This window comes from Gossypium hirsutum, unplaced genomic scaffold, assembly GCF_007990345.1.
Source record: "Gossypium hirsutum isolate 1008001.06 unplaced genomic scaffold, Gossypium_hirsutum_v2.1 scaffold_42, whole genome shotgun sequence".
Classification (NCBI taxonomy): domain Eukaryota; kingdom Viridiplantae; phylum Streptophyta; class Magnoliopsida; order Malvales; family Malvaceae; genus Gossypium; species Gossypium hirsutum.
In genome coordinates, this window is record NW_024402782.1 from 5485 (window position 1) to 31674 (window position 26190).

A 26190-nucleotide genomic window follows, 5' to 3' on the forward strand; every position below is an offset into this window, starting at 1 on the left:
CATTATTGATACTAACATAGAAATTCCATGAAGAAGAAAGCATTGCGCATGATGAATTAAGTTCCATGACAAGGACTAAAACAATGACGATAACTTGCCCCTACAACTATTGCAACAAGAGCTTGAATCCTTTGATGAGTTCCTTTAAATTCATCGTTTGGAAACCATAACATATATGCTACCACTAAATACTTACCAGATTAAACAATGGCCTCATCCCTAACCATTTCTGTTATTCTAGGGGTACTGTGGGCTGCCATCCTTCTTTCCTTTGCTACAACTGTAACAGCAGCATATCCATCGCCATTGGAGTCCGAAGCCATAGCTCTGCTAGAAAGCAGGTGGTGGAGTAACCATAGCAGCAATACTTCACAACGTTGCCAGTGGCCTGGTATAACCTGCAACACTGCTGAAAGCATCACCAAAATTAACTTATCTGATGCGCCCAACATTGAGGTTGGAGATAGATTTGGGAAACTGAATTTCTCTTCATTTCCAAATCTTGTCCTTCTTGATCTTAGTGACCATCAAATTAGAGGAAAAATCCCGCATCAGATAGGTGATCTATCAGCATTGAAGTACCTTGACTTGTCCAGTTGTGGTTTATCTGGTGAGTTACCTCCTTCTCTAGGGAAGCTGACCCAATTAGAATTCCTCGACATTTCCTATAATGATAATATTAATGGTTCCATCCCTCCACAACTGGGGAATCTAGAGAACCTTGTGACTTTAAACTTAAGTCAATGTGGAATTGTTGGTCGAATCCCTTCTGCTTTGGGTCAATTAACCAGTCTCCAATCTCTGATCCTTTCGGGGAACCAAATCAATGGATCTATCCCATTAGAAATTGGATATTTAAGAAATCTGACTTTTTTGGGTCTCTACAACAATAGACTTGTCGATTCAATACCCATTACTCTGTACCAATTAACCAATTTGGAAATTTTGTACCTTGATAATAACCAACTTCAAGGTTCAATCCCTTCTTGTGTTGGTAGTTTATCAAAGATGCAGGACTTAAGCCTTGGTTCTAATCTATTAAAAGGTCCTATTCCCCAAGAAATTTGTAATCTAGCAAATTTGACTTCATTGTACCTCTCCCAAAACAAATTGACTGGTTCAATCCCTTCTTGTATTGGTAGTTTATCAAAGATGCTGGACTTAAGCCTTGGTTCTAATCTATTAAAAGGTCCTATTCCCCAAGAAATTTGTAATCTAGCAAATTTAACTTTTTTGGACCTCTCCCAAAACAAATTGACCGGTTCAATCCCTTCTTGTATTGGTAGTTTATCAAAGATGCTGGACTTAAGCCTTGGTTCTAATCTATTAAAAGGTTCTATCCCAAAAGAAATTGGCAAGCTTTTTGATCTATCAAATCTAAACCTTAGCTTCAACCAACTCTCAGGTCCTATCCCTATCTTGTCTGCTACTCATCTCTACATTGTCGACGCTGGAAATGGTTGTGAAAAGATTTTTCCCGATCCATTTGAAGGCAATAGTGATTTATCACCCTATATGTGTCCTACTCCAGTAACCGAAAAGGCCAACAGCAGCAGAATTCCTTACTATATCAAAATATTCCTCCCTATTGCGATCTTATTCACATTCTCCATTTTAGGATGTTTGCTATGTTCACGGTTTAAGCTCAAGAATAACCATGTCAGCGTACAGCCAACCAAGAATGGGGATTTGTGTTCCATATGGGACTATGATGGAAAGATAGCATACGAGGATATCGTTGCAGCAACAGAGGATTTCGACTTCCGATACTGTATTGGAGTTGGTGGTTATGGTAGTGTTTACAAAGCAAAACTCCCTTCTGGTAAAGTAGTTGCTTTGAAGAAACTTCATCATTTAGAAGCCGAAAATCCAACTTTTGACAAGAGTTTCAGGAACGAGATCAAGTTTCTATCAGAAATACGACATCGAAACATAGTGAAGCTTCACGGGTTTTGTCTACACCGACGATCCATGTTTTTGATCTATGAATACATGGAAAAAGGGAGTTTGTTCTGCAACCTAAGGGATGAAGTGAACGCTGTGGACATGGATTGGACGAAAAGAGTAGAGATCATCAAAGGCATAGCACATGCTTTGTCTTACTTGCACCATGATTGCTGCCCTCCGATAGTTCATCGAGACATATCAAGTAACAATGTTCTTTTAAACTCAAGTTTTGAGGCCTTTGTGGCCGACTTTGGAACAGCTAGAATGTTGGATCTTGATTCATCCAATAAGACCATTATTGTCGGAACTTATGGCTACGTAGCTCCAGGTGGCGTTTTCTTTTTTACTTGATTTACTGACCTTTTCTCTGAACATATAGTTGAATTTCTTCTTACTAATTTGTGTATGTAGAACTTGCTTATACAATGATTGTCACCGAAAAATGCGATGTTTATAGTTTTGGAGTGGTAGCACTGGAAACGTTAATGGGAAAGCATCCTGAAGAAGTGTTATCATGGTTGTCATCACCAAGTTCCTTGGTAAACATGAAGCTGGTTGATGTGTTAGACAACCGTTTACCACTTCCAACAAGCCAACTAGTTACACAAAATCTTGTTTATGTTGCTACACTGGCATTCGCTTGCTTAAATCCACAACCGAAGCCCCGACCAACAATGAAAGAAGTGTGTGAAGAGTTCCTTTCTCGCCATACATCCTTGGGAATTCCTCTTCGGATGATCTCTTTGTTACAACTCATGAACCGTGAAATGCATATTGGAGGCAAAACTAAAACTTGTGATGTTTAAAGTCCATGCGCTTGTTGATTAGATATTGTTTATCATGCTCTGATAATTTCTTTGTAAACCATCTCTGGTTTTATATATGATGGAATGAATTGCAATGTTTAATAAACCTGTTTATTCGGTTGCTTTAGAAGACATAAATTCTGCAATTTGATCCAAATATTAAGACATCATCGCTGGCTGCTTCCTTGAATTTTGTGCTTCTTTCAAACCAACTCAAAGATAAATAACATAAAAGTAAATTAAGGGTGAATCAAAGCAACAAAATGCAATCAATACATACATCAAGATTTCACCTCAACTATCTATAATTCATGAAACAATCTCTCAACTTATAAAATGTAAGTGAGATTCCACAGACCTGATATCCAAACTCAAAAGCAATAAAAGGCGTCATCAGAACCCTGGCAAGTGAAGACGACATTCTTTTCAAGCAAGGTAGCGATACAACTTCCTGTCACCTTTATCCCTCTACAGGAACTCACATTAGTATACATTTTTATTTAACATATTATATAAATTACACTTTATAAATCAAAAAAACAAATGAAACTCTGAGTATTACATATATAATAATATACTGCATATTTCCTAAAAAATGATAATATACCGCACATGTTACAATGCATTTTCAAAAAAAAGAAAAAGAAATGTGACCATAATATATAATTTATATTACAAACAAAGGTACTCATATTTTATAGAACATAGGGGCCCTTTCGAAGTTCTTGAGCAAAGAGGCCGAGAGACTGTGGGTAAAGCGAAACCAAGTGTGGTGAATCAAGAGGATTCTGTTCGAGCAAAGTTAGAATGTGGACAAGAGAGTGACATAACTTCTTGTCATCGAGATGCACAAACGAGTAGGACGGTTCGAGTGAAGAAGTGACGTAAGCCGAAGCAAAAGTCCCGAAAGAAGGAAAAGGCTAAGGCGTTGAGACGAGATCGAGGCGAATCAAGCCAGTGCCATTCGGAAGTCGCAACGAGGACGTTGCGAGAATGGGTGGGGGAGAATGTCACGGGCCGCAGTGCAAAGCCCGTGACCATGGCACAAGATGCACCCCATGGAGGTCTATCGATAAGATGGGGAACATTTAGCCCACGAGAGCTGGCCCGATTCAGAGAACTATTGGAGAAGCCTATCAGATTGAAGCCTGGTTGGCCCAATGATGAAAACATGGCAACTTAGGCTAATATGGTAACTAATCTTAGAAGATAGAGAGAATCATATCTTGTAAAGATTAGATTAGATTTGATATAGCATATCTTGTAAAATCCCTAAAATTAAGGGATATGGTTAATCTCGTCCGTCGATGTAAATGAATCTTGACCGTCGGTTTTGGGGGAGCTCAACTATAAATAGAGAGCCTCCCCCTCATTTGTACTCATTCCATTGTATTCTGAATTCTTAAGAGTAATAGAGTTCTGAGAGCATTTACTCAAACACCTTGTGTGCATTCTTTTCTGTGGCTTTCTGTTGTTCTTTGGCGTAGCTTCTTTTGGCCTAAATCGTTTCTGCTCTTCAATTGGTGCCTTGGAGGAGTTCTTAAGGAATCCTCATTTGAGTTAAGGCTGACTTAGGCGAGTTTGGACGAACGGATCGCCTAAGGCCGCACGGGTTGCGAAACAAAAACTCTAGCCCCGTAACACTAGTAAATGTAAAGAATTATAATTTTCTAGATGCATTTGGCTAGTAGAGTATAATTATATTGTAATTCTTTGTGCCTTGTTTAGTAATATAAATTGTAATTGCACATTTACAAATTTTAAATTGTTTAAAAAGTATTAATTACTATAAATAGTTATCAGTAATACTTGAGAAAAAATTTTAAACAAGTGACATAAATTAAAATCAAATCATGTTATGTTAGTCCAAGAAAGTAACCGACAACACGATTGCCGATAAAAAAGAACAAGAAAACTAAACATCATATGCAACTTTATTATTGCTCTAGCATTCCATGTTTGTTGGGTTATTCCTTTTCTAACATTTAACATATACTTCTTATCATCATCTATTAGTTCTTGACCAATTTCTTCATTGTTGATACAAGGTACAACAATGGAGGGGAGTAAGGAGGATGTAAGGTGGAGTGAGTGGTGGAAAAGTATTAATAAGAGAGGTTCTCTTGTCCATTAGCATGACATGGCAGGATAAATGTTCAGTCCCACCAAATGTGTAAAGGATATTCATGAACATAAAGGATATTCATGATGGGGGCACGTTATGTTACTCATTCGATCAGTACAAGGTTAATACGCCCATGCAAGTCCTAATGGCCTCAAGGATTTGTTCACACCAAAAAAAAAGGGTGCTAGCCTTTCTAAAGGGTTGGTGCTCCTTTGATCTTAGTGGATGGTTCAGCGAGACATCTTCTTAGGCAGACTCAATGAGAGGGTTAATGTTGTCTATACAGTTGACACGTGTCCATGTGGCGGGGGTATAAAATTCATCATCTAAATCAAATTTTGAATATGCATAATTAAGATTATCCAGATCATTTTTTTTATCTGTATCATTAAGATTATCAAGATCTATTTTTTTTTCCATGTATTGATTGAAAGCATTGATAATTCCAATTCCACCTATAAATGGAATTGTGAAGTATACAACAAGTTCGAACGATTGAACATTGTTTTTTAGACTATATTGATGTGGTTTGTTAATATGGGAAATATTTTTTTAGAACAAGAAATATCCTCTCAACCACATTTCAAAGCTTTGAATAAAGAGTTTGCGAGCCTTGTTTGGTACTTGTGTCTAGCTGTGTTCATTCAAATGATATCGTACCCCATAATATACTGCAAGAAAACCTTTTGCAATTGCATAATCAACATCTACCACATAATATTTCCTAAAAACATGTAACAATTTAAATAATTTGTGAGACAAATAAAATAACAGCAAGGTGATGATAATATTAATGTATTTATGAAATACAATTTTGATCTATTTTCTCTCCCAAACCTCATTCTTAGCATTCTAGTATTTGAGGCACAAATCAACTTTAAAATCCTTCAATTATAATAGTTTTTATAAATCCAATTTGCGGTTTACTATGTGTTCAAATAATAAACCAAATTAGATAAAATAAATAATATAAATTTTCTAATATAACATTTATAAACAATGTTTTCTATAAAGTGTTGAATAGCTTTTATGGTGCTTATGTTAAAGTGCTCAAATATGTGGCCATACAAGAATAGTATAAAAATTATAATACATGCTTTATAAGCACAATTTGTTAGGTTAAAATTTGCTTTATAAAACACAGGAGTTAAGTGAGATGAAAAGGGTTTCTCCTACCTCAATCAGTAATTGAGGGTTTGATACTGTATTGGAGTTGGTGGTTATGGTAGTGTTTACAAAGCAAAACTCCCTTGTGGTAAAGTAGTTGCTTTGAAGAAACTTCATCATTTAGAAGCCGAAAATCCAACTTTTGACAAGAGTTTCAGGAACGAGATCAAGTTTCTATCAGAAATACGACATCGAAACATAGTGAAGCTTCACGGGTTTTGTCTACACCGACGATCCATGTTTTTGATCTATGAATACATGGAAAAAGGGAGTTTGTTCTGCAACCTAAGGGATGAAGTGAACGCTGTGGACATGGATTGGACGAAAAGAGTAGAGATCATCAAAGGCATAGCACATGCTTTGTCTTACTTGCACCATGATTGCTGCCCTCCGATAGTTCATCGAGACATATCAAGTAACAATGTTCTTTTAAACTCAAGTTTTGAGGCCTTTGTGGCCGACTTTGGAACAGCTAGAATGTTGGATCTTGATTCATCCAATAAGACCATTATTGTCGGAACTTATGGCTACGTAGCTCCAGGTGGCGTTTTCTTTTTTACTTGATTTACTGACCTTTTCTCTGAACATATAGTTGAATTTCTTCTTACTAATTTGTGTATGTAGAACTTGCTTGTACAATGATTGTCACCGAAAAATGCGATGTTTATAGTTTTGGAGTGGTAGCACTGGAAACGTTAATGGGAAAGCATCCTGAAGAAGTGTTATCATGGTTGTCATCACCAAGTTCCTTGGTAAACATGAAGCTGGTTGATGTGTTAGACAACCGTTTACCACTTCCAACAAGCCAACTAGTTACACAAAATCTTGTTTATGTTGCTACACTGGCATTCGCTTGCTTAAATCCACAACCGAAGCCCCGACCAACAATGAAAGAAGTGTGTGAAGAGTTCCTTTCTCGCCATACATCCTTGGGAATTCCTCTTCGGATGATCTCTTTGTTACAACTCATGAACCGTGAAATGCATATTGGAGGCAAAACTAAAACTTGTGATGTTTAAAGTCCATGCGCTTGTTGATTAGATATTGTTTATCATGCTCTGATAATTTGTTTGTAAACCATCTCTGGTTTTATATATGATGGAATGAATTGCAATGTTTAATAAACCTGTTTATTCGGTTGCTTTAGAAGACATAAATTCTGCAATTTGATCCAAATATTAAGACATCATCGCTGGCTGCTTCCTTGAATTTTGTGCTTCTTTCAAACCAACTCAAAGATAAATAACATAAAAGTAAATTAAGGGTGAATCAAAGCAACAAAATGCAATCAATACATACATCAAGAATTCACCTCAACTATCTATAATTCATGAAACAATCTCTCAACTTATAAAATGTAAGTGAGATTCCACAGACCTGATATCCAAACTCAAAAGCAATAAAAGGCGTCATCAGAACCCTGGCAAGTGAAGACGACATTCTTTTCAAGCAAGGTAGCGATACAACTTCCTGTCACCTTTATCCCTCTACAGGAACTCACATTAGTATACATTTTTATTTAACATATTATATAAATTACACTTTATAAATCAAAAAAACAAATGAAACTCTGAGTATTACATATATAATAATATACTGCATATTTCCTAAAAAATGATAATATACCGCACATGTTACAATGCATTTTCAAAAAAAAGAAAAAGAAATGTGACCATAATATATAATTTATATTACAAACAAAGGTACTCATATTTTATAGTTCATCATTTTTAATGTTTGGGACTGTAGTCGGCCATCACGATTTGGTTGGTAACAAATGAATATATTATGGATAAACTATTATAGAGTTTACAAAATTACTGCTTTTTAGTCACTCGATTATAAAAAGTTATAAAATAGCCATTTAATTATTATTAAATTACATTTTTGATTAAATGCAAAAAGTACATATCTTATGTAATTTAATTGGTCAATTTATGAGAATGAACCATTGATTTTCTCCATGTTTATATTAAATTTTATACAGGGGTGCAATTTGGGGTCAAAAGAGAAAAAGGAGAAGCAATTGGGCTAGATTGAAGAAAGGAGCAAAGAAGGCGAGCCAAAACAGAATTTTTCCAAGTTGTAATTAGCTGAAATTTTATTTTGACTTAGTGGGGGATTATGTAGAGATTTTGATATCGTAGGAATATGTTTTTTTCCTTGATTTTCTATGGCTAGTGGCCTTTAATTTGGCAAATTTGTTCAAAGCCACTAGTATAAATAGAGGGCTACTATGTTCATTTAATCATCAAGTTTTTCAATCAAGTTTTTAATCAAGCTTTTATCTTTTGAATTCAATCTTCTTTCCTTTTTGCAAATTTATTTGCTGACATTAATTCCTTATATTTTTCCATTTATTAGTTTCCAGCTTTGGAACTACTGCACCCAAACCTTGCCTCACCCACATACATCCACTTACATTTCTTTTTCATTTATCCAACCCTCTCCAAATATGCCCAACTCCAACATGCCCCAAACCTAGTCAACTAAACCCATTTCAGCTTTAGGTCGGTGTTAACTTCGTCTAGACCGGTGAGTTATGAACCCGAGCAATTTAAATCCTGAATTCTAGTATTTATTATTTCTCTGGATTAAGAGTATGATTTCATCAACTCACAAAGTCAAATCAACACTAAGTCAAAAAAGACGTCGTTTGAGTTAGTGTGGTTAGACGTACAATTGGGATTCCGAAAGGATCGATTGTCTAATCAGTTTTCCGTGAACACATTGACGTGCCAAGTGGGGATTCTTGTTTGGTTCCGTCAAGGGAAGTAGTAATCGGATTTAAATGTCCCACGCGGTTGAGGGCATTGGTTCGTGCTAAGCTCTTCTAGAACGCAAAGATGTAGGAGTTCTAAATCACGAACGTTTTGTAGGTTGTTTGATCGGCAATGGTTAGTTATAGGACATTTCATAACTAATTTACACAAGGAAGAGTTGGTGTCCGAGGTGTCTTTGGTAGCTATAACTAGCTTATTGGAATAGAGAAGTTCATCTAATTTCGAGGATCGGTTCAAAGACGGAAAAACTCATGCCTGAAGCTGAGCTAAATTTAATTGATTTTTCTTCAAATTTACTTAACTGTTTTTATTATTTAATTGTTTCCAGCTTTTACTTTTTACGCATTTTTTCCCCTGTTTATTTCAGGTTTCAAATTTTATCCCCCCAAATTTCTTGGGCATGACAACTTCCCAAACATAAATATGGTCGAGAGAGAGAAACAATTTTCAGTAATCTAGTCTCTAAGGGATTGATCCTACTCCCTATATTACTCAAATTTGCAAATTAGGTGTAGGATTTTATTGGTGGAATCAACAACCATCAGTTTTGGCGCCGTTCCCGGGGACTGGCAACACTCACAATTGTTTAAATCGTCTTCATGACTAAATCTTCATCCAGAGATCTCGAATACGACCCAGAGATTTGAGAAATCAAAATGAGCACGACGAAAAAAGACAGAAGCTCTTAAACATGCAAGTAAAGCAAAAGTTGAGCTAGGACAAGGGATCTTAGAATCCGACGTCGAAAAGTTGAGCTAAGAAATTCGGGCAGAGGCAATTCGACGTGGGAAACAAGTCAAAGTGGTTGAACCTGAGACCGAACCACTTTTTGAAAAAAAGAAGCAGAAGACAACCTCGGTGAACCAGAAAGGATGGCAAACCGAACCATTCGTCAACTAGCCACATAAGCAACTATTCCTTTTAAAAAATTTAAATATTCCTTTTAACTTTTTATTTTTGTTGACATGGCAGCTGACATGGTATTTCCACATAAGCAACTATCGCTAACATGAAGCACCACGTTAGCGCCGTTAATGGCCACGTCAATGTTGTAACGGTCAATATTAGTCAAAGGGCCTATTTGGCCAATTTTGTTAGTTCAGGGGCTCAATTGGGTGCAAAAAGTTCGTAGGGGCTTAATTGATTTTTTTTGAAAAAGTTCGAGGACCAAAAATACCATTAAACCCTTCTTTAACTATTGATATTTCTTTTTCTAAGAATCAGTCAACATTAGTTAAAAGGCCTATTTTGTCAGTTTTGTTAGATTAAGGGCTCAGTTGGGTGCAAAAAGTCTGCAAGGGCTTAATTGATTTTTTTTGAAAAAGTTCAACGATCAAAAATACCTTTAAGCCCTACTTTAACTATTGATATGTCTTTTTTAATTAATTTTACATTAGTGCATAGTACAGGCACACTATGTACGAGGTGTTTCCACATATACATGTGAAGTGTATTTTGATACCACGGAGGAATTAGATGAAAATGTGACTATTAAGGTAGTAGTGTCACCTTCTAGTAATTGCAAAGAATTATAATTTTTTAGATGCATTTGGCTAGTAGAGTGTAATTATATTGTAATTCTTTGTGCCTTGTTTAGTAATATAAATTGTAATTACACATTTACAAATTTTAAATTTTTTAAAAAGTATTAATTACTATAAATAGTTATCAATAATACTTGAGAAAAAATTTTAAACAGGTGACATAAATTAAAATCAAATCATGTTATGTTAGTCCAAAAAAGTAACCGACAACACGATTATATGCAACTTTATTATTGCTCTAGCATTCCATGTTTGTTGGGTTATTCTTTTTCTAACATTTAACATATACTTCTTATCATCATCTATTTGTTCTTAACCAATTTCTTCATTGTTGATACAAGGTACAACAATGGAGGGGAGTAAGGAGGAGATAAGGTGGAGTGAGTGGTCGTTTTGTGGAGGCCAGTTCACTTAAAGAGGCGGAGAGTTAGAAAGGAATAAGAGGACAAGCTGATTGCTGAAAGAAAAGATGGTTGTTCAGAGTAACTTTAAGGGTTGGAAAATCGATCCATTCTTCATCGTTGGAAAGGTATTTATAAAAGAGGCCCTCTTGTCCATTAGCATGATGTGGCAAGATAAATGCTCAGTCCCACCAAATGTGTATATTCACGAACATGAAGGATATTCATGATGGGCCCTATTCTATTATCCATTCGATCAGTACAATGTTGTTACGCTCATGCAAGTCCTAATGGCCTCAAGGATGTGTTCACACCAAAAAAAGGGGTGCCTAACCTTTCTAAAGGGTTGGTGCTCCTTTGATCTTAGTGGATGGTCCGGCAAGACATCTTCTCAGGCAGACTCAATAAGTGGGTTAATGTTGTCTATACTGTTGACACGTGTCCATGTGGCGGGGGTATAACATTCATCATCTAAATCAAAATCTGAATATGCATCATTAAGATTATCTAGATCATTTTTTTATCTGTATCATTAAGATTATCAATATCTGTTTTTTTTTCATGTACTGTTTAAAAGTATTGATAATTCCAATTCCACCTATAAATGGAATTGTGAAATATACAACAAGTTAGAACGATTGAACATTGTTTTTCAGACTATATTGATGTGGTTTGTTAATATGGGAAATATTTTTTTAGAACAACAAATATCCTCTCAACCACATTTCAAAACTTTGAATAAAGAGTTTACGAGCCGTGTTCGGTACTTGTGTCTAGCTCTGTTCTTTCAAATGATATTGTACCCCGTGATATACTGTAAAAAAACCTTTTGCATTTGCATAATCAACATCTACCGCATAATATTTCCTAAAAAAATGTAACAATTTAAATAATTTGTGAGAAAAATAAAATAACAGCAAGGTGATGATAATATTAATGTATTTATGAAATACAATTTTGATCTATTTTCTCTCCCAAACATCATTCTTAGCATTCTAGTATCTGAGGCACAAATCAACTTTATAATCCTTCAATTATAATAGTTTTTATAAATCCAATTTGCAGTTTACTATGTGTTCAAATAATAAACCAAATTAGATAAAAGAAATAATATAAATTTTATAATATAATTGTTATACCCAATTTTAGCTCGGGCTCACATATGGAAACATAATTTTTGAGGATATGCAATCTTATATATGATATGCAATCCTAGATATGATATATGCAATCTTAGATATGATATGCAATCTTAGATATGATGTATAATCTTAGATATGATATGCAATCTTAGAAGATATGATTTTGAAATCTTAGAGATACCCTTTAATCTCAGCCGTTGATGTAATTGATCTGTACCGTTGGATTTGGGGAGGCTCAACTATAAATAGAGGCCTCTCCCTTCATTGCATGAGGAGAAAAAAAGAGGAAAGGGAGGAATAAAAAAAGAGAACGATTGACAGTTTTTTAAAGGTGGCTTACTATTTTTTTCGTTTGATTATTTTGTACTTATTTACAATTTTAAAAAAGGAGAAGGTGATACCACTACGAATTTTATTTATTTATTTTTATTTAGCCCCTCCGCCTTTTAATGTCTTTATAATTAGGTTTTTTTTATTTTTTTAAAAATTTTGCCCTTTAATTTATTTTAATTTCAATTTAACCCTTCTTGAACGACACCGTTTTAGAGGAGAAGGGAAAATTTCCCTTCCAGCCCCTTTATGTAATTCGCGTATTCAATTTAGTCCTCCAGACTTTATTTATTTGCGAAATTACCCCATATTTTTTATTTGTAATCCAATTTAGCCTTTTTTTCATATTTTCTTCAAAAATCAATTTTTTTTGATGATGCAATTGTTCTTATCTTATAATTCTTATCTGTAATTATTATTATATTGTATATATGTTTTTTAAAAAAACATGTAGTTATGCCTTTTTTTAATTAGTATTTTTTTCGCGTACTTATATATATATATATACTTGTTTTATTTATTTAATTATCTTTGATATTATTTATTTCAAACCTATGTATTTTTATGTGCACTTGTATGTATTTTTTGTTATTTATTTTAATTATTCGCTTATTAATTTATGTTTGCATATTTTCTGCTCATTTATTTAATATCTTTTGCATGTCATTATTTATATTCAATTGTTTGTATTATTTCCATGCTATTATTGTACTTGTTATCATTGTTATTATGACATTTGCGCATATAAAATAATGTTACATTATTTTTTAGAAAAAACTCAAATTTAAAAATATAATTTTCAAAATTGAGATAATACTCGTATTTAGGATTGCTCAAGGAAATTGAGCCCTAACGTATTGGGTTCCGATTTTTTTGAAAATCTAACAATCGAAGATTGCTCTTTAAACCAACTAAAAACTCATTATTGGGAATTCAACACGTTGTGTCCTAACGTATTGGATGTGACGCATTGATTTCTCGATGTAGATTTTTTAAAAATCATAAAGGAAATATTCCAAGTTTGGGATTTTTAAAGGAATCGTGCCCTAACGTATTGGGTGTGATTTCTTAAATCTTGGATAAGTGGATGTTCTTTTAAAGTAAAGGAAATATTCCGAGTTTGGGATTCTAAAGGGATCGTACCCTAACGTATTGGGTGTGATTTCTTAAATCTTGGATAAGTGGATGTTCTTTTCAAGTTTTATTGTACAAGTATTTTGGCCCAATTCATTTTTGGGGGAAAATTAGAATGCTGTGCCCTAACGCATTGGGTGTGGTATCTTCTTTCTCTGAAATAAAAAGGGTCTTAATACGTAGCCTTTTAAGTTTTGCTAAGGATTACGTTTTTCCAAATTCTCGACCTTAAGATACTAATTAATTAACCAGGTACAAATTTTGGGCGTTACAAGGGTGTTAATCATTCCTCGAACGTAACTGACTCCCGGATCCGTTTTTCTAAAACTTGTAGACCAAAGCCGTTTTTTAGGTGATCCCTCTCACACCTCAATAAAAGATTGGTGGCGACTCCCAAATTTTCATTTTTTTTAAAGTCGACAACCTAAAATTTTTGTTTTTCAAAAAAATAGTTTCGACAATAACATTTATAAACAATGTTTTCTATAAAGTGTTGAATAGCTTTTACGGTGCTTATGTTAAAGTGCTCAAATATGTGGCCATACAAGAATAGTATAAAAATTATAATACATGCTTTATAAGCGCAATTGGTTAGGTTAAAATTTACTTTATAAAACACAGGAGTTAAGTGAGATGAAAAGGGTTTCTCCTACCTTAATCAGTAATCGAGGGTTTAATCCTCGCCTAAGTATGGAGTAGCTTTAAAACTTGTGGCCAGCATCTACCCCCTTAATGGGCCTACAAAATGCGAAGGATTAGTTACCGGGCGCGCTTCGGTAGATACATTGAGGAATCAAAAAAAAAATTACACCAAATATTTTGACTTATGTGTCTAATAACAAAGCAGTTTTGACCCGATAAGAAATATATAATTTTATTTTAAAAAATATATAAAATATATGTCATAAAATTAAAATTTTTTATTATTATTGTATTAAAATAAATTTTATAAACTTCTATAAAAAATAATTTCTTAAATCATGTACGTGTGTTTGAAAGACTATAAGATAATTAGTAATTGATTGTAATTACTCACGTAATTACCCCAACTCTCAACTCCCTAAGAATTGAATAGTATAATTGAGGTGCTATTATATTCAATTTAGTGGACCCAACAATTACAATAGTTAGCCAAACATACTATTCCTTTGCACTTGCAAGTAATTACACTTAAATCTAATAATTAATTCACATTAAATTTTTCAAAATCATACACTTTGGGGTCGAAATTAAACTGATTTTTTTTTTAGTTTCCAAACAATTGCAAAGAAAATTCATGAAATTAAGTTGTTTTCAAATAATTAATTCACATTGGAATTTTCAAATAAGATATCACATTACTAATACTTCAATCATTAAAATATTATATAAGACATTTTGCCTTATACAGCAAAATATGAAAATACTAAAACTTAATCCAGTTTAATCATTCTAAAGTTTCTAATTTTGTTTAAAAGTATTTTCAAATATATATGATTTTAAATTTGTATATTTTAACATGAAATTCATTATATTGTAGCAAGATTTTAATGTAATATGTTTAATTTTTTTAATTTAATTCAAACAATTTCACTCGATTCAGCTCGACTCGAATTTTATTTCACTCAACTCAATTTGAAAAAAAATTCTAAATTGAATTAAGATGATAAAATAAGACTTGTCAACTCGATTAACTCAAAATTATTTTACTCAATCACCGCTAGCAATTGCATCCTTGATACTAATAACAACATAAAAATGTATACTCATCTTTTCAAATTAATATGCAGCCACGAAATGGAAATTTCCATGAAAAAAAACTATTGCATATGAAAAAGTAAGTTCCATGACATCGACTGAAGCAATAACAACAATTGCAAAAAGACATTGACTCCTATAGAAATCCATCAGTTTGGAAACTATAACGTATATGCTACAACTGGGTTTTTTTCGTGTGTCACCCGTTAGGCTTTGAATTATGTTGGTAATAAATATAATCTATTTTAATTAAAAAATGAGTAGAATTTAGTAATTTATTATGACCCAAATTATTGGTAAAGTTAAAATTAATTTTTTTTCGAACAAAAACTTTCGGTGCTCAGTACTTATGTGTAATTCAATCTTTCCATCATATATTCCGAATAAGCTAAAAGGCATGGCATGGTGTCTACCTTTGCTCATCCATGTCAGACTTGCAACTCCTTGTATTAACCCTAATTATCAGCCTTCACTAAAGACTTGTAGTTATAAAAGTCAAGAGCAAAAAAGATATGTCCCTCATATCACTTGAGGTGACGAGTCCGCTCTAAACCACTCCATCACCTTGGTATGTCATATCATACTTAAAAGATTCTACTTTAAGCACCTATCAATGTGAATCCATTTGGTGATGAATCAAAGTATGACGTCAACATATGAGGAGAGTTTGTGTAAGTCTAAGGATTATTTACACTACCAATACATGGGAGTATTTCTATAGAAATTTGAGTGAAATACCAAATGGAACTCTCATAGCGGGTCAAGTTATATTTTATAATTTTTTTGGAACTTTTTAAAAATCATTCATATTTTATTTTTTATATTTGTAATAATTTTTATAATTTTTTATAACTTTTACATTTTTAAAAATATTCTAATAACTTGACCAGCAACATCAACATATATACTTTCACATGGCATGTCACATGTCAACTTGTCATAGCTTCCGCCAACCACATCAACAACCAGTATTAATGAAATCAGTCAACAACCGTTTTCGTTAATGAAAGGAGCCAACTGATTTTTTTTCTCATTGAATGCTCAATTGGGTCCATTTTTCTATTATGAACTTAATTGATTTTTTAACTTTTTACTAAGGTATTTTTTACCCTTTAACCTTACATTAATATTCATTACTTTATTAAAAAACTGTTTATAAGTAATTTTTCTGATTGAATTGATATCGAATTAATTCATAACACTAATTTAATAAAATATATTATATATACATAGATATAACTTCATTAAAATCTGTCAATAAAGAAAACACACCATTAGTTTGTCTGAAGTCTCGACTTTTTGAGTCTTAATGGGTGAGAAATTTCTTATATAGAAACTGAAGACGATGGCCCAATTCTTTGTGGAAAAGGAAAATTAGGCAGGAAAAGTATATCCACAAAATGATAGAAGAAGGCTTTGAGCCACAATTAAATCATCTTTAAATTGTTAAACCAAATTAAAGATGGAATCGTCGTTGTCATGGGATCTACACGGGGTGTTCCAGTTTTACGTATCATGAATTTCCAATGTTTTTTTGCATGAAACTTTTGATTCAATGAGAAAGGAAATGTTTTCAAAATCATGCAGCTTTGGATTCTAATTAAGCTTCTTCTTTTTCCCTAGCAATTGCAAAAATTTGTTTTGACAACACATAATAAAAGTGTAATTATTAAGTAGTAAGAATTATGATTTTCTAGACATGTTTGGTGACAGTGTGTAATTACATCGTAATTTCCTATATCATATTTCATAGTACAAATTGTAAATTATAATTTATAATTACAAGGTTACTTAATATATTTTTTTAAATATTAATTACTATAATAAATTATCAGTAAAATTAAAAAATTTCTAAACAAGTAACAAAATTAAAATAAAATCATCATATTTAATATGTTAGCCCAAGAAACTAATCGATAATATGATTACTAATAAAAATTATAAGAAAAATGATTTATTTTAGGTTATAACAAATATATATATATTTTTTTTGAACAATGAGATTTGAACCTAAGCTATTCCTTGGAAAGATGAATACTCGACCAATAGACTACAACTTAAAGTTTTTTAGAATATTATAACCATTTTTATAATTCATGAATTAGGTTAAAAATAGTATAAAATTTATAATATATAACAATTATAAAAAAATTATAAAGTGTCCAATAACTTCCAAAACACTTCTTATAAATAATATATTTTTTTATCTTAATTTTTTTTAAATAAGTCATGGCAAAAAATTATAATTGTTTTATAAATAAATATATTATTTTCTATAACATATAGTATAGACACATAAGTAAGTTATATTTAAATTTTTTGACCATAATTTTTTTATAAGTAAGTATGTAGTAACACTTTTTATAAAACATAAATTATTTTTATAATATACTTTTGCCTATAACTTTAGAAACTTTTTAGGATTTAAATAATATAATTCTTGTCGTAACTTTATAAAATATTAAAAAATATATAATATAAATTTTTAGAACTTATAATATGATTTTAGAAATTTTTATTCATAATCATCCTAAACACGTATGCGTATTTATGTTTATAATATAAATTTTTTAACTTAAATTTGTATAAAAAATATTTTTTAAAAAGTTAAATTATGTATGAATTTTCCGTGAGAAATTAATATATCTGGAAACATGCGTCGACCATATACTTTTGATGAAAATTCAAATCAGGAGGTATCATTATCAAGAAATATGGACCATAGGAAGAGCAAAGATTCAATCCTAAATATAGTATTTGCATTATTGATACTAACATAGAAATTCCATGAAGAAGAAAGCATTGCGCATGATGAATTAAGTTCCATGACAAGGACTAAAACAATGACGATAACTTGCCCCTACAACTATTGCAACAAGAGCTTGAATCCTTTGATGAGTTCCTTTAAATTCATCGTTTGGAAACCATAACATATATGCTACCACTAAATACTTACCAGATTAAACAATGGCCTCATCCCTAACCATTTCTGTTATTCTAGGGGTACTGTGGGCTGCCATCCTTCTTTCCTTTGCTACAACTGTAACAGCAGCATATCCATCGCCATTGGAGTCCGAAGCCATAGCTCTGCTAGAAAGCAGGTGGTGGAGTAACCATAGCAGCAATACTTCACAACGTTGCCAGTGGCCTGGTATAACCTGCAACACTGCTGAAAGCATCACCAAAATTAACTTATCTGATGCGCCCAACATTGAGGTTGGAGATAGATTTGGGAAACTGAATTTCTCTTCATTTCCAAATCTTGTCCTTCTTGATCTTAGTGACCATCAAATTAGAGGAAAAATCCCGCATCAGATAGGTGATCTATCAGCATTGAAGTACCTTGACTTGTCCAGTTGTGGTTTATCTGGTGAGTTACCTCCTTCTCTAGGGAAGCTGACCCAATTAGAATTCCTCGACATTTCCTATAATGATAATATTAATGGTTCCATCCCTCCACAACTGGGGAATCTAGAGAACCTTGTGACTTTAAACTTAAGTCAATGTGGAATTGTTGGTCGAATCCCTTCTGCTTTGGGTCAATTAACCAGTCTCCAATCTCTGATCCTTTCGGGGAACCAAATCAATGGATCTATCCCATTAGAAATTGGATATTTAAGAAATCTGACTTTTTTGGGTCTCTACAACAATAGACTTGTCGATTCAATACCCATTACTCTGTACCAATTAACCAATTTGGAAATTTTGTACCTTGATAATAACCAACTTCAAGGTTCAATCCCTTCTTGTGTTGGTAGTTTATCAAAGATGCAGGACTTAAGCCTTGGTTCTAATCTATTAAAAGGTCCTATTCCCCAAGAAATTTGTAATCTAGCAAATTTGACTTCATTGTACCTCTCCCAAAACAAATTGACTGGTTCAATCCCTTCTTGTATTGGTAGTTTATCAAAGATGCTGGACTTAAGCCTTGGTTCTAATCTATTAAAAGGTCCTATTCCCCAAGAAATTTGTAATCTAGCAAATTTAACTTTTTTGGACCTCTCCCAAAACAAATTGACCGGTTCAATCCCTTCTTGTATTGGTAGTTTATCAAAGATGCTGGACTTAAGCCTTGGTTCTAATCTATTAAAAGGTTCTATCCCAAAAGAAATTGGCAAGCTTTTTGATCTATCAAATCTAAACCTTAGCTTCAACCAACTCTCAGGTCCTATCCCTATCTTGTCTGCTACTCATCTCTACATTGTCGACGCTGGAAATGGTTGTGAAAAGATTTTTCCCGATCCATTTGAAGGCAATAGTGATTTATCACCCTATATGTGTCCTACTCCAGTAACCGAAAAGGCCAACAGCAGCAGAATTCCTTACTATATCAAAATATTCCTCCCTATTGCGATCTTATTCACATTCTCCATTTTAGGATGTTTGCTATGTTCACGGTTTAAGCTCAAGAATAACCATGTCAGCGTACAGCCAACCAAGAATGGGGATTTGTGTTCCATATGGGACTATGATGGAAAGATAGCATACGAGGATATCGTTGCAGCAACAGAGGATTTCGACTTCCGATACTGTATTGGAGTTGGTGGTTATGGTAGTGTTTACAAAGCAAAACTCCCTTCTGGTAAAGTAGTTGCTTTGAAGAAACTTCATCATTTAGAAGCCGAAAATCCAACTTTTGACAAGAGTTTCAGGAACGAGATCAAGTTTCTATCAGAAATACGACATCGAAACATAGTGAAGCTTCACGGGTTTTGTCTACACCGACGATCCATGTTTTTGATCTATGAATACATGGAAAAAGGGAGTTTGTTCTGCAACCTAAGGGATGAAGTGAACGCTGTGGACATGGATTGGACGAAAAGAGTAGAGATCATCAAAGGCATAGCACATGCTTTGTCTTACTTGCACCATGATTGCTGCCCTCCGATAGTTCATCGAGACATATCAAGTAACAATGTTCTTTTAAACTCAAGTTTTGAGGCCTTTGTGGCCGACTTTGGAACAGCTAGAATGTTGGATCTTGATTCATCCAATAAGACCATTATTGTCGGAACTTATGGCTACGTAGCTCCAGGTGGCGTTTTCTTTTTTACTTGATTTACTGACCTTTTCTCTGAACATATAGTTGAATTTCTTCTTACTAATTTGTGTATGTAGAACTTGCTTATACAATGATTGTCACCGAAAAATGCGATGTTTATAGTTTTGGAGTGGTAGCACTGGAAACGTTAATGGGAAAGCATCCTGAAGAAGTGTTATCATGGTTGTCATCACCAAGTTCCTTGGTAAACATGAAGCTGGTTGATGTGTTAGACAACCGTTTACCACTTCCAACAAGCCAACTAGTTACACAAAATCTTGTTTATGTTGCTACACTGGCATTCGCTTGCTTAAATCCACAACCGAAGCCCCGACCAACAATGAAAGAAGTGTGTGAAGAGTTCCTTTCTCGCCATACATCCTTGGGAATTCCTCTTCGGATGATCTCTTTGTTACAACTCATGAACCGTGAAATGCATATTGGAGGCAAAACTAAAACTTGTGATGTTTAAAGTCCATGCGCTTGTTGATTAGATATTGTTTATCATGCTCTGATAATTTGTTTGTAAACCATCTCTGGTTTTATATATGATGGAATGAATTGCAATGTTTAATAAACCTGTTTATTCGGTTGCTTTAGAAGACATAAATTCTGCAATTTGATCCAAATATTAAGACATCATCGCTGGCTGCTTCCTTGAATTTTGTGCTTCTTTCAAACCAACTCAAAGATAAATAACATAAAAGTAAATTAAGGGTGAATCAAAGCAACAAAATGCAATCAATACATACATCAAGAATTCACCTCAACTATCTATAATTCATGAAACAATCTCTCAACTTATAAAATGTAAGTGAGATTCCACAGACCTGATATCCAAACTCAAAAGCAATAAAAGGCGTCATCAGAACCCTGGCAAGTGAAGACGACATTCTTTTCAAGCAAGGTAGCGATACAACTTCCTGTCACCTTTATCCCTCTACAGGAACTCACATTAGTATACATTTTTATTTAACATATTATATAAATTACACTTTATAAATCAAAAAAACAAATGAAACTCTGAGTATTACATATATAATAATATACTGCATATTTCCTAAAAAATGATAATATACCGCACATGTTACAATGCATTTTCAAAAAAAAGAAAAAGAAATGTGACCATAATATATAATTTATATTACAAACAAAGGTACTCATATTTTATAGAACATAGGGGCCCTTTCGAAGTTCTTGAGCAAAGAGGCCGAGAGACTGTGGGTAAAGCGAAACCAAGTGTGGTGAATCAAGAGGATTCTGTTCGAGCAAAGTTAGAATGTGGACAAGAGAGTGACATAACTTCTTGTCATCGAGATGCACAAACGAGTAGGACGGTTCGAGTGAAGAAGTGACGTAAGCCGAAGCAAAAGTCCCGAAAGAAGGAAAAGGCTAAGGCGTTGAGACGAGATCGAGGCGAATCAAGCCAGTGCCATTCGGAAGTCGCAACGAGGACGTTGCGAGAATGGGTGGGGGAGAATGTCACGGGCCGCAGTGCAAAGCCCGTGACCATGGCACAAGATGCACCCCATGGAGGTCTATCGATAAGATGGGGAACATTTAGCCCACGAGAGCTGGCCCGATTCAGAGAACTATTGGAGAAGCCTATCAGATTGAAGCCTGGTTGGCCCAATGATGAAAACATGGCAACTTAGGCTAATATGGTAACTAATCTTAGAAGATAGAGAGAATCATATCTTGTAAAGATTAGATTAGATTTGATATAGCATATCTTGTAAAATCCCTAAAATTAAGGGATATGGTTAATCTCGTCCGTCGATGTAAATGAATCTTGACCGTCGGTTTTGGGGGAGCTCAACTATAAATAGAGAGCCTCCCCTCATTTGTACTCATTCCATTGTATTCTGAATTCTTAAGAGTAATAGAGTTCTGAGAGCATTTACTCAAACACCTTGTGTGCATTCTTTTCTGTGGCTTTCTGTTGTTCTTTGGCGTAGCTTCTTTTGGCCTAAATCGTTTCTGCTCTTCAATTGGTGCCTTGGAGGAGTTCTTAAGGAATCCTCATTTGAGTTAAGGCTGACTTAGGCGAGTTTGGACGAACGGATAGCCTAAGGCCGCACGGGTTGCGAAACAAAAACTCTAGCCCCGTAACACTAGTAAATGTAAAGAATTATAATTTTCTAGATGCATTTGGCTAGTAGAGTATAATTATATTGTAATTCTTTGTGCCTTGTTTAGTAATATAAATTGTAATTGCACATTTACAAATTTTAAATTGTTTAAAAAGTATTAATTACTATAAATAGTTATCAGTAATACCTGAGAAAAAATTTTAAACAAGTGACATAAATTAAAATCAAATCATGTTATGTTAGTCCAAGAAAGTAACCGACAACACGATTGCCGATAAAAAAGAACAAGAAAACTAAACATCATATGCAACTTTATTATTGCTCTAGCATTCCATGTTTGTTGGGTTATTCCTTTTCTAACATTTAACATATACTTCTTATCATCATCTATTAGTTCTTGACCAATTTCTTCATTGTTGATACAAGGTACAACAATGGAGGGGAGTAAGGAGGATGTAAGGTGGAGTGAGTGGTGGAAAAGTATTAATAAGAGAGGTTCTCTTGTCCATTAGCATGACATGGCAGGATAAATGTTCAGTCCCACCAAATGTGTAAAGGATATTCATGAACATAAAGGATATTCATGATGGGGGCACGTTATGTTACTCATTCGATCAGTACAAGGTTAATACGCCCATGCAAGTCCTAATGGCCTCAAGGATTTGTTCACACCAAAAAAAAAGGGTGCTAGCCTTTCTAAAGGGTTGGTGCTCCTTTGATCTTAGTGGATGGTTCAGCGAGACATCTTCTTAGGCAGACTCAATGAGAGGGTTAATGTTGTCTATACAGTTAACACGTGTCCATGTGGCGGGGGTATAAAATTCATCATCTAAATCAAATTTTGAATATGCATAATTAAGATTATCCAGATCATTTTTTTTATCTGTATCATTAAGATTATCAAGATCTATTTTTTTTTCCATGTATTGATTGAAAGCATTGATAATTCCAATTCCACCTATAAATGGAATTGTGAAGTATACAACAAGTTCGAACGATTGAACATTGTTTTTTAGACTATATTGATGTGGTTTGTTAATATGGGAAATATTTTTTTAGAACAAGAAATATCCTCTCAACCACATTTCAAAGCTTTGAATAAAGAGTTTGCGAGCCTTGTTTGGTACTTGTGTCTAGCTGTGTTCATTCAAATGATATCGTACCCCATAATATACTGCAAGAAAACCTTTTGCAATTGCATAATCAACATCTACCACATAATATTTCCTAAAAACATGTAACAATTTAAATAATTTGTGAGACAAATAAAATAACAGCAAGGTGATGATAATATTAATGTATTTATGAAATACAATTTTGATCTATTTTCTCTCCCAAACCTCATTCTTAGCATTCTAGTATTTGAGGCACAAATCAACTTTAAAATCCTTCAATTATAATAGTTTTTATAAATCCAATTTGCGGTTTACTATGTGTTCAAATAATAAACCAAATTAGATAAAATAAATAATATAAATTTTCTAATATAACATTTATAAACAATGTTTTCTATAAAGTGTTGAATAGCTTTTATGGTGCTTATGTTAAAGTGCTCAAATATGTGGCCATACAAGAATAGTATAAAAATTATAATACATGCTTTATAAGCACAATTTGTTAGGTTAAAATTTGCTTTATAAAACACAGGAGTTAAGTGAGATGAAAAGGGTTTCTCCTACCTCAATCAGTAATTGAGGGTTTGATACTGTATTGGAGTTGGTGGTTATGGTAGTGTTTACAAAGCAAAACTCCCTTGTGGTAAAGTAGTTGCTTTGAAGAAACTTCATCATTTAGAAGCCGAAAATCCAACTTTTGACAAGAGTTTCAGGAACGAGATCAAGTTTCTATCAGAAATACGACATCGAAACATAGTGAAGCTTCACGGGTTTTGTCTACACCGACGATCCATGTTTTTGATCTATGAATACATGGAAAAAGGGAGTTTGTTCTGCAACCTAAGGGATGAAGTGAACGCTGTGGACATGGATTGGACGAAAAGAGTAGAGATCATCAAAGGCATAGCACATGCTTTGTCTTACTTGCACCATGATTGCTGCCCTCCGATAGTTCATCGAGACATATCAAGTAACAATGTTCTTTTAAACTCAAGTTTTGAGGCCTTTGTGGCCGACTTTGGAACAGCTAGAATGTTGGATCTTGATTCATCCAATAAGACCATTATTGTCGGAACTTATGGCTACGTAGCTCCAGGTGGCGTTTTCTTTTTTACTTGATTTACTGACCTTTTCTCTGAACATATAGTTGAATTTCTTCTTACTAATTTGTGTATGTAGAACTTGCTTGTACAATGATTGTCACCGAAAAATGCGATGTTTATAGTTTTGGAGTGGTAGCACTGGAAACGTTAATGGGAAAGCATCCTGAAGAAGTGTTATCATGGTTGTCATCACCAAGTTCCTTGGTAAACATGAAGCTGGTTGATGTGTTAGACAACCGTTTACCACTTCCAACAAGCCAACTAGTTACACAAAATCTTGTTTATGTTGCTACACTGGCATTCGCTTGCTTAAATCCACAACCGAAGCCCCGACCAACAATGAAAGAAGTGTGTGAAGAGTTCCTTTCTCGCCATACATCCTTGGGAATTCCTCTTCGGATGATCTCTTTGTTACAACTCATGAACCGTGAAATGCATATTGGAGGCAAAACTAAAACTTGTGATGTTTAAAGTCCATGCGCTTGTTGATTAGATATTGTTTATCATGCTCTGATAATTTGTTTGTAAACCATCTCTGGTTTTATATATGATGGAATGAATTGCAATGTTTAATAAACCTGTTTATTCGGTTGCTTTAGAAGACATAAATTCTGCAATTTGATCCAAATATTAAGACATCATCGCTGGCTGCTTCCTTGAATTTTGTGCTTCTTTCAAACCAACTCAAAGATAAATAACATAAAAGTAAATTAAGGGTGAATCAAAGCAACAAAATGCAATCAATACATACATCAAGATTTCACCTCAACTATCTATAATTCATGAAACAATCTCTCAACTTATAAAATGTAAGTGAGATTCCACAGACCTGATATCCAAACTCAAAAGCAATAAAAGGCGTCATCAGAACCCTGGCAAGTGAAGACGACATTCTTTTCAAGCAAGGTAGCGATACAACTTCCTGTCACCTTTATCCCTCTACAGGAACTCACATTAGTATACATTTTTATTTAACATATTATATAAATTACACTTTATAAATCAAAAAAACAAATGAAACTCTGAGTATTACATATATAATAATATACTGCATATTTCCTAAAAAATGATAATATACCGCACATGTTACAATGCATTTTCAAAAAAAAGAAAAAGAAATGTGACCATAATATATAATTTATATTACAAACAAAGGTACTCATATTTTATAGTTCATCATTTTTAATGTTTGGGACTGTAGTCGGCCATCACGATTTGGTTGGTAACAAATGAATATATTATGGATAAACTATTATAGAGTTTACAAAATTACTGCTTTTTAGTCACTCGATTATAAAAAGTTATAAAATAGCCATTTAATTATTATTAAATTACATTTTTGATTAAATGCAAAAAGTACATATCTTATGTAATTTAATTGGTCAATTTATGAGAATGAACCATTGATTTTCTCCATGTTTATATTAAATTTTATACAGGGGTGCAATTTGGGGTCAAAAGAGAAAAAGGAGAAGCAATTGGGCTAGATTGAAGAAAGGAGCAAAGAAGGCGAGCCAAAACAGAATTTTTCCAAGTTGTAATTAGCTGAAATTTTATTTTGACTTAGTGGGGGATTATGTAGAGATTTTGATATCGTAGGAATATGTTTTTTTCCTTGATTTTCTATGGCTAGTGGCCTTTAATTTGGCAAATTTGTTCAAAGCCACTAGTATAAATAGAGGGCTACTATGTTCATTTAATCATCAAGTTTTTCAATCAAGT

At 33.5% G+C, this 26190-nt stretch overlaps 1 protein-coding gene across 7 annotated transcripts; it reads left to right on the top strand.

Annotated features, from left to right (window-relative positions):
- Positions 1 to 25380, top strand: LOC121226262 (probable leucine-rich repeat receptor-like protein kinase At1g35710). Of its 7 annotated transcripts, none has more exons than XM_041110303.1 (4): positions 1 to 1315; positions 18904 to 19659; positions 23970 to 24461; positions 24545 to 25380. In XM_041110303.1, the coding sequence occupies exons 1-4, from the start codon at positions 208 to 210 to the stop codon at positions 24937 to 24939; spliced, it is 2751 nt and encodes a 916-aa protein (XP_040966237.1). In that variant the 5' UTR covers positions 1 to 207; the 3' UTR covers positions 24940 to 25380. The 7 variants fall into 7 exon arrangements, with proteins under 7 accessions (XP_040966237.1, XP_040966241.1, XP_040966240.1 ...); XM_041110307.1 differs by having other exon boundaries at positions 24591 to 24730; XM_041110306.1 differs by lacking the exons at positions 18904 to 19659; positions 23970 to 24461; positions 24545 to 25380 and adding exons at positions 6095 to 6586; positions 6670 to 7502 and having other exon boundaries at positions 1 to 1783.
- Positions 25381 to 26190: the final 810 nt, after the last annotated feature.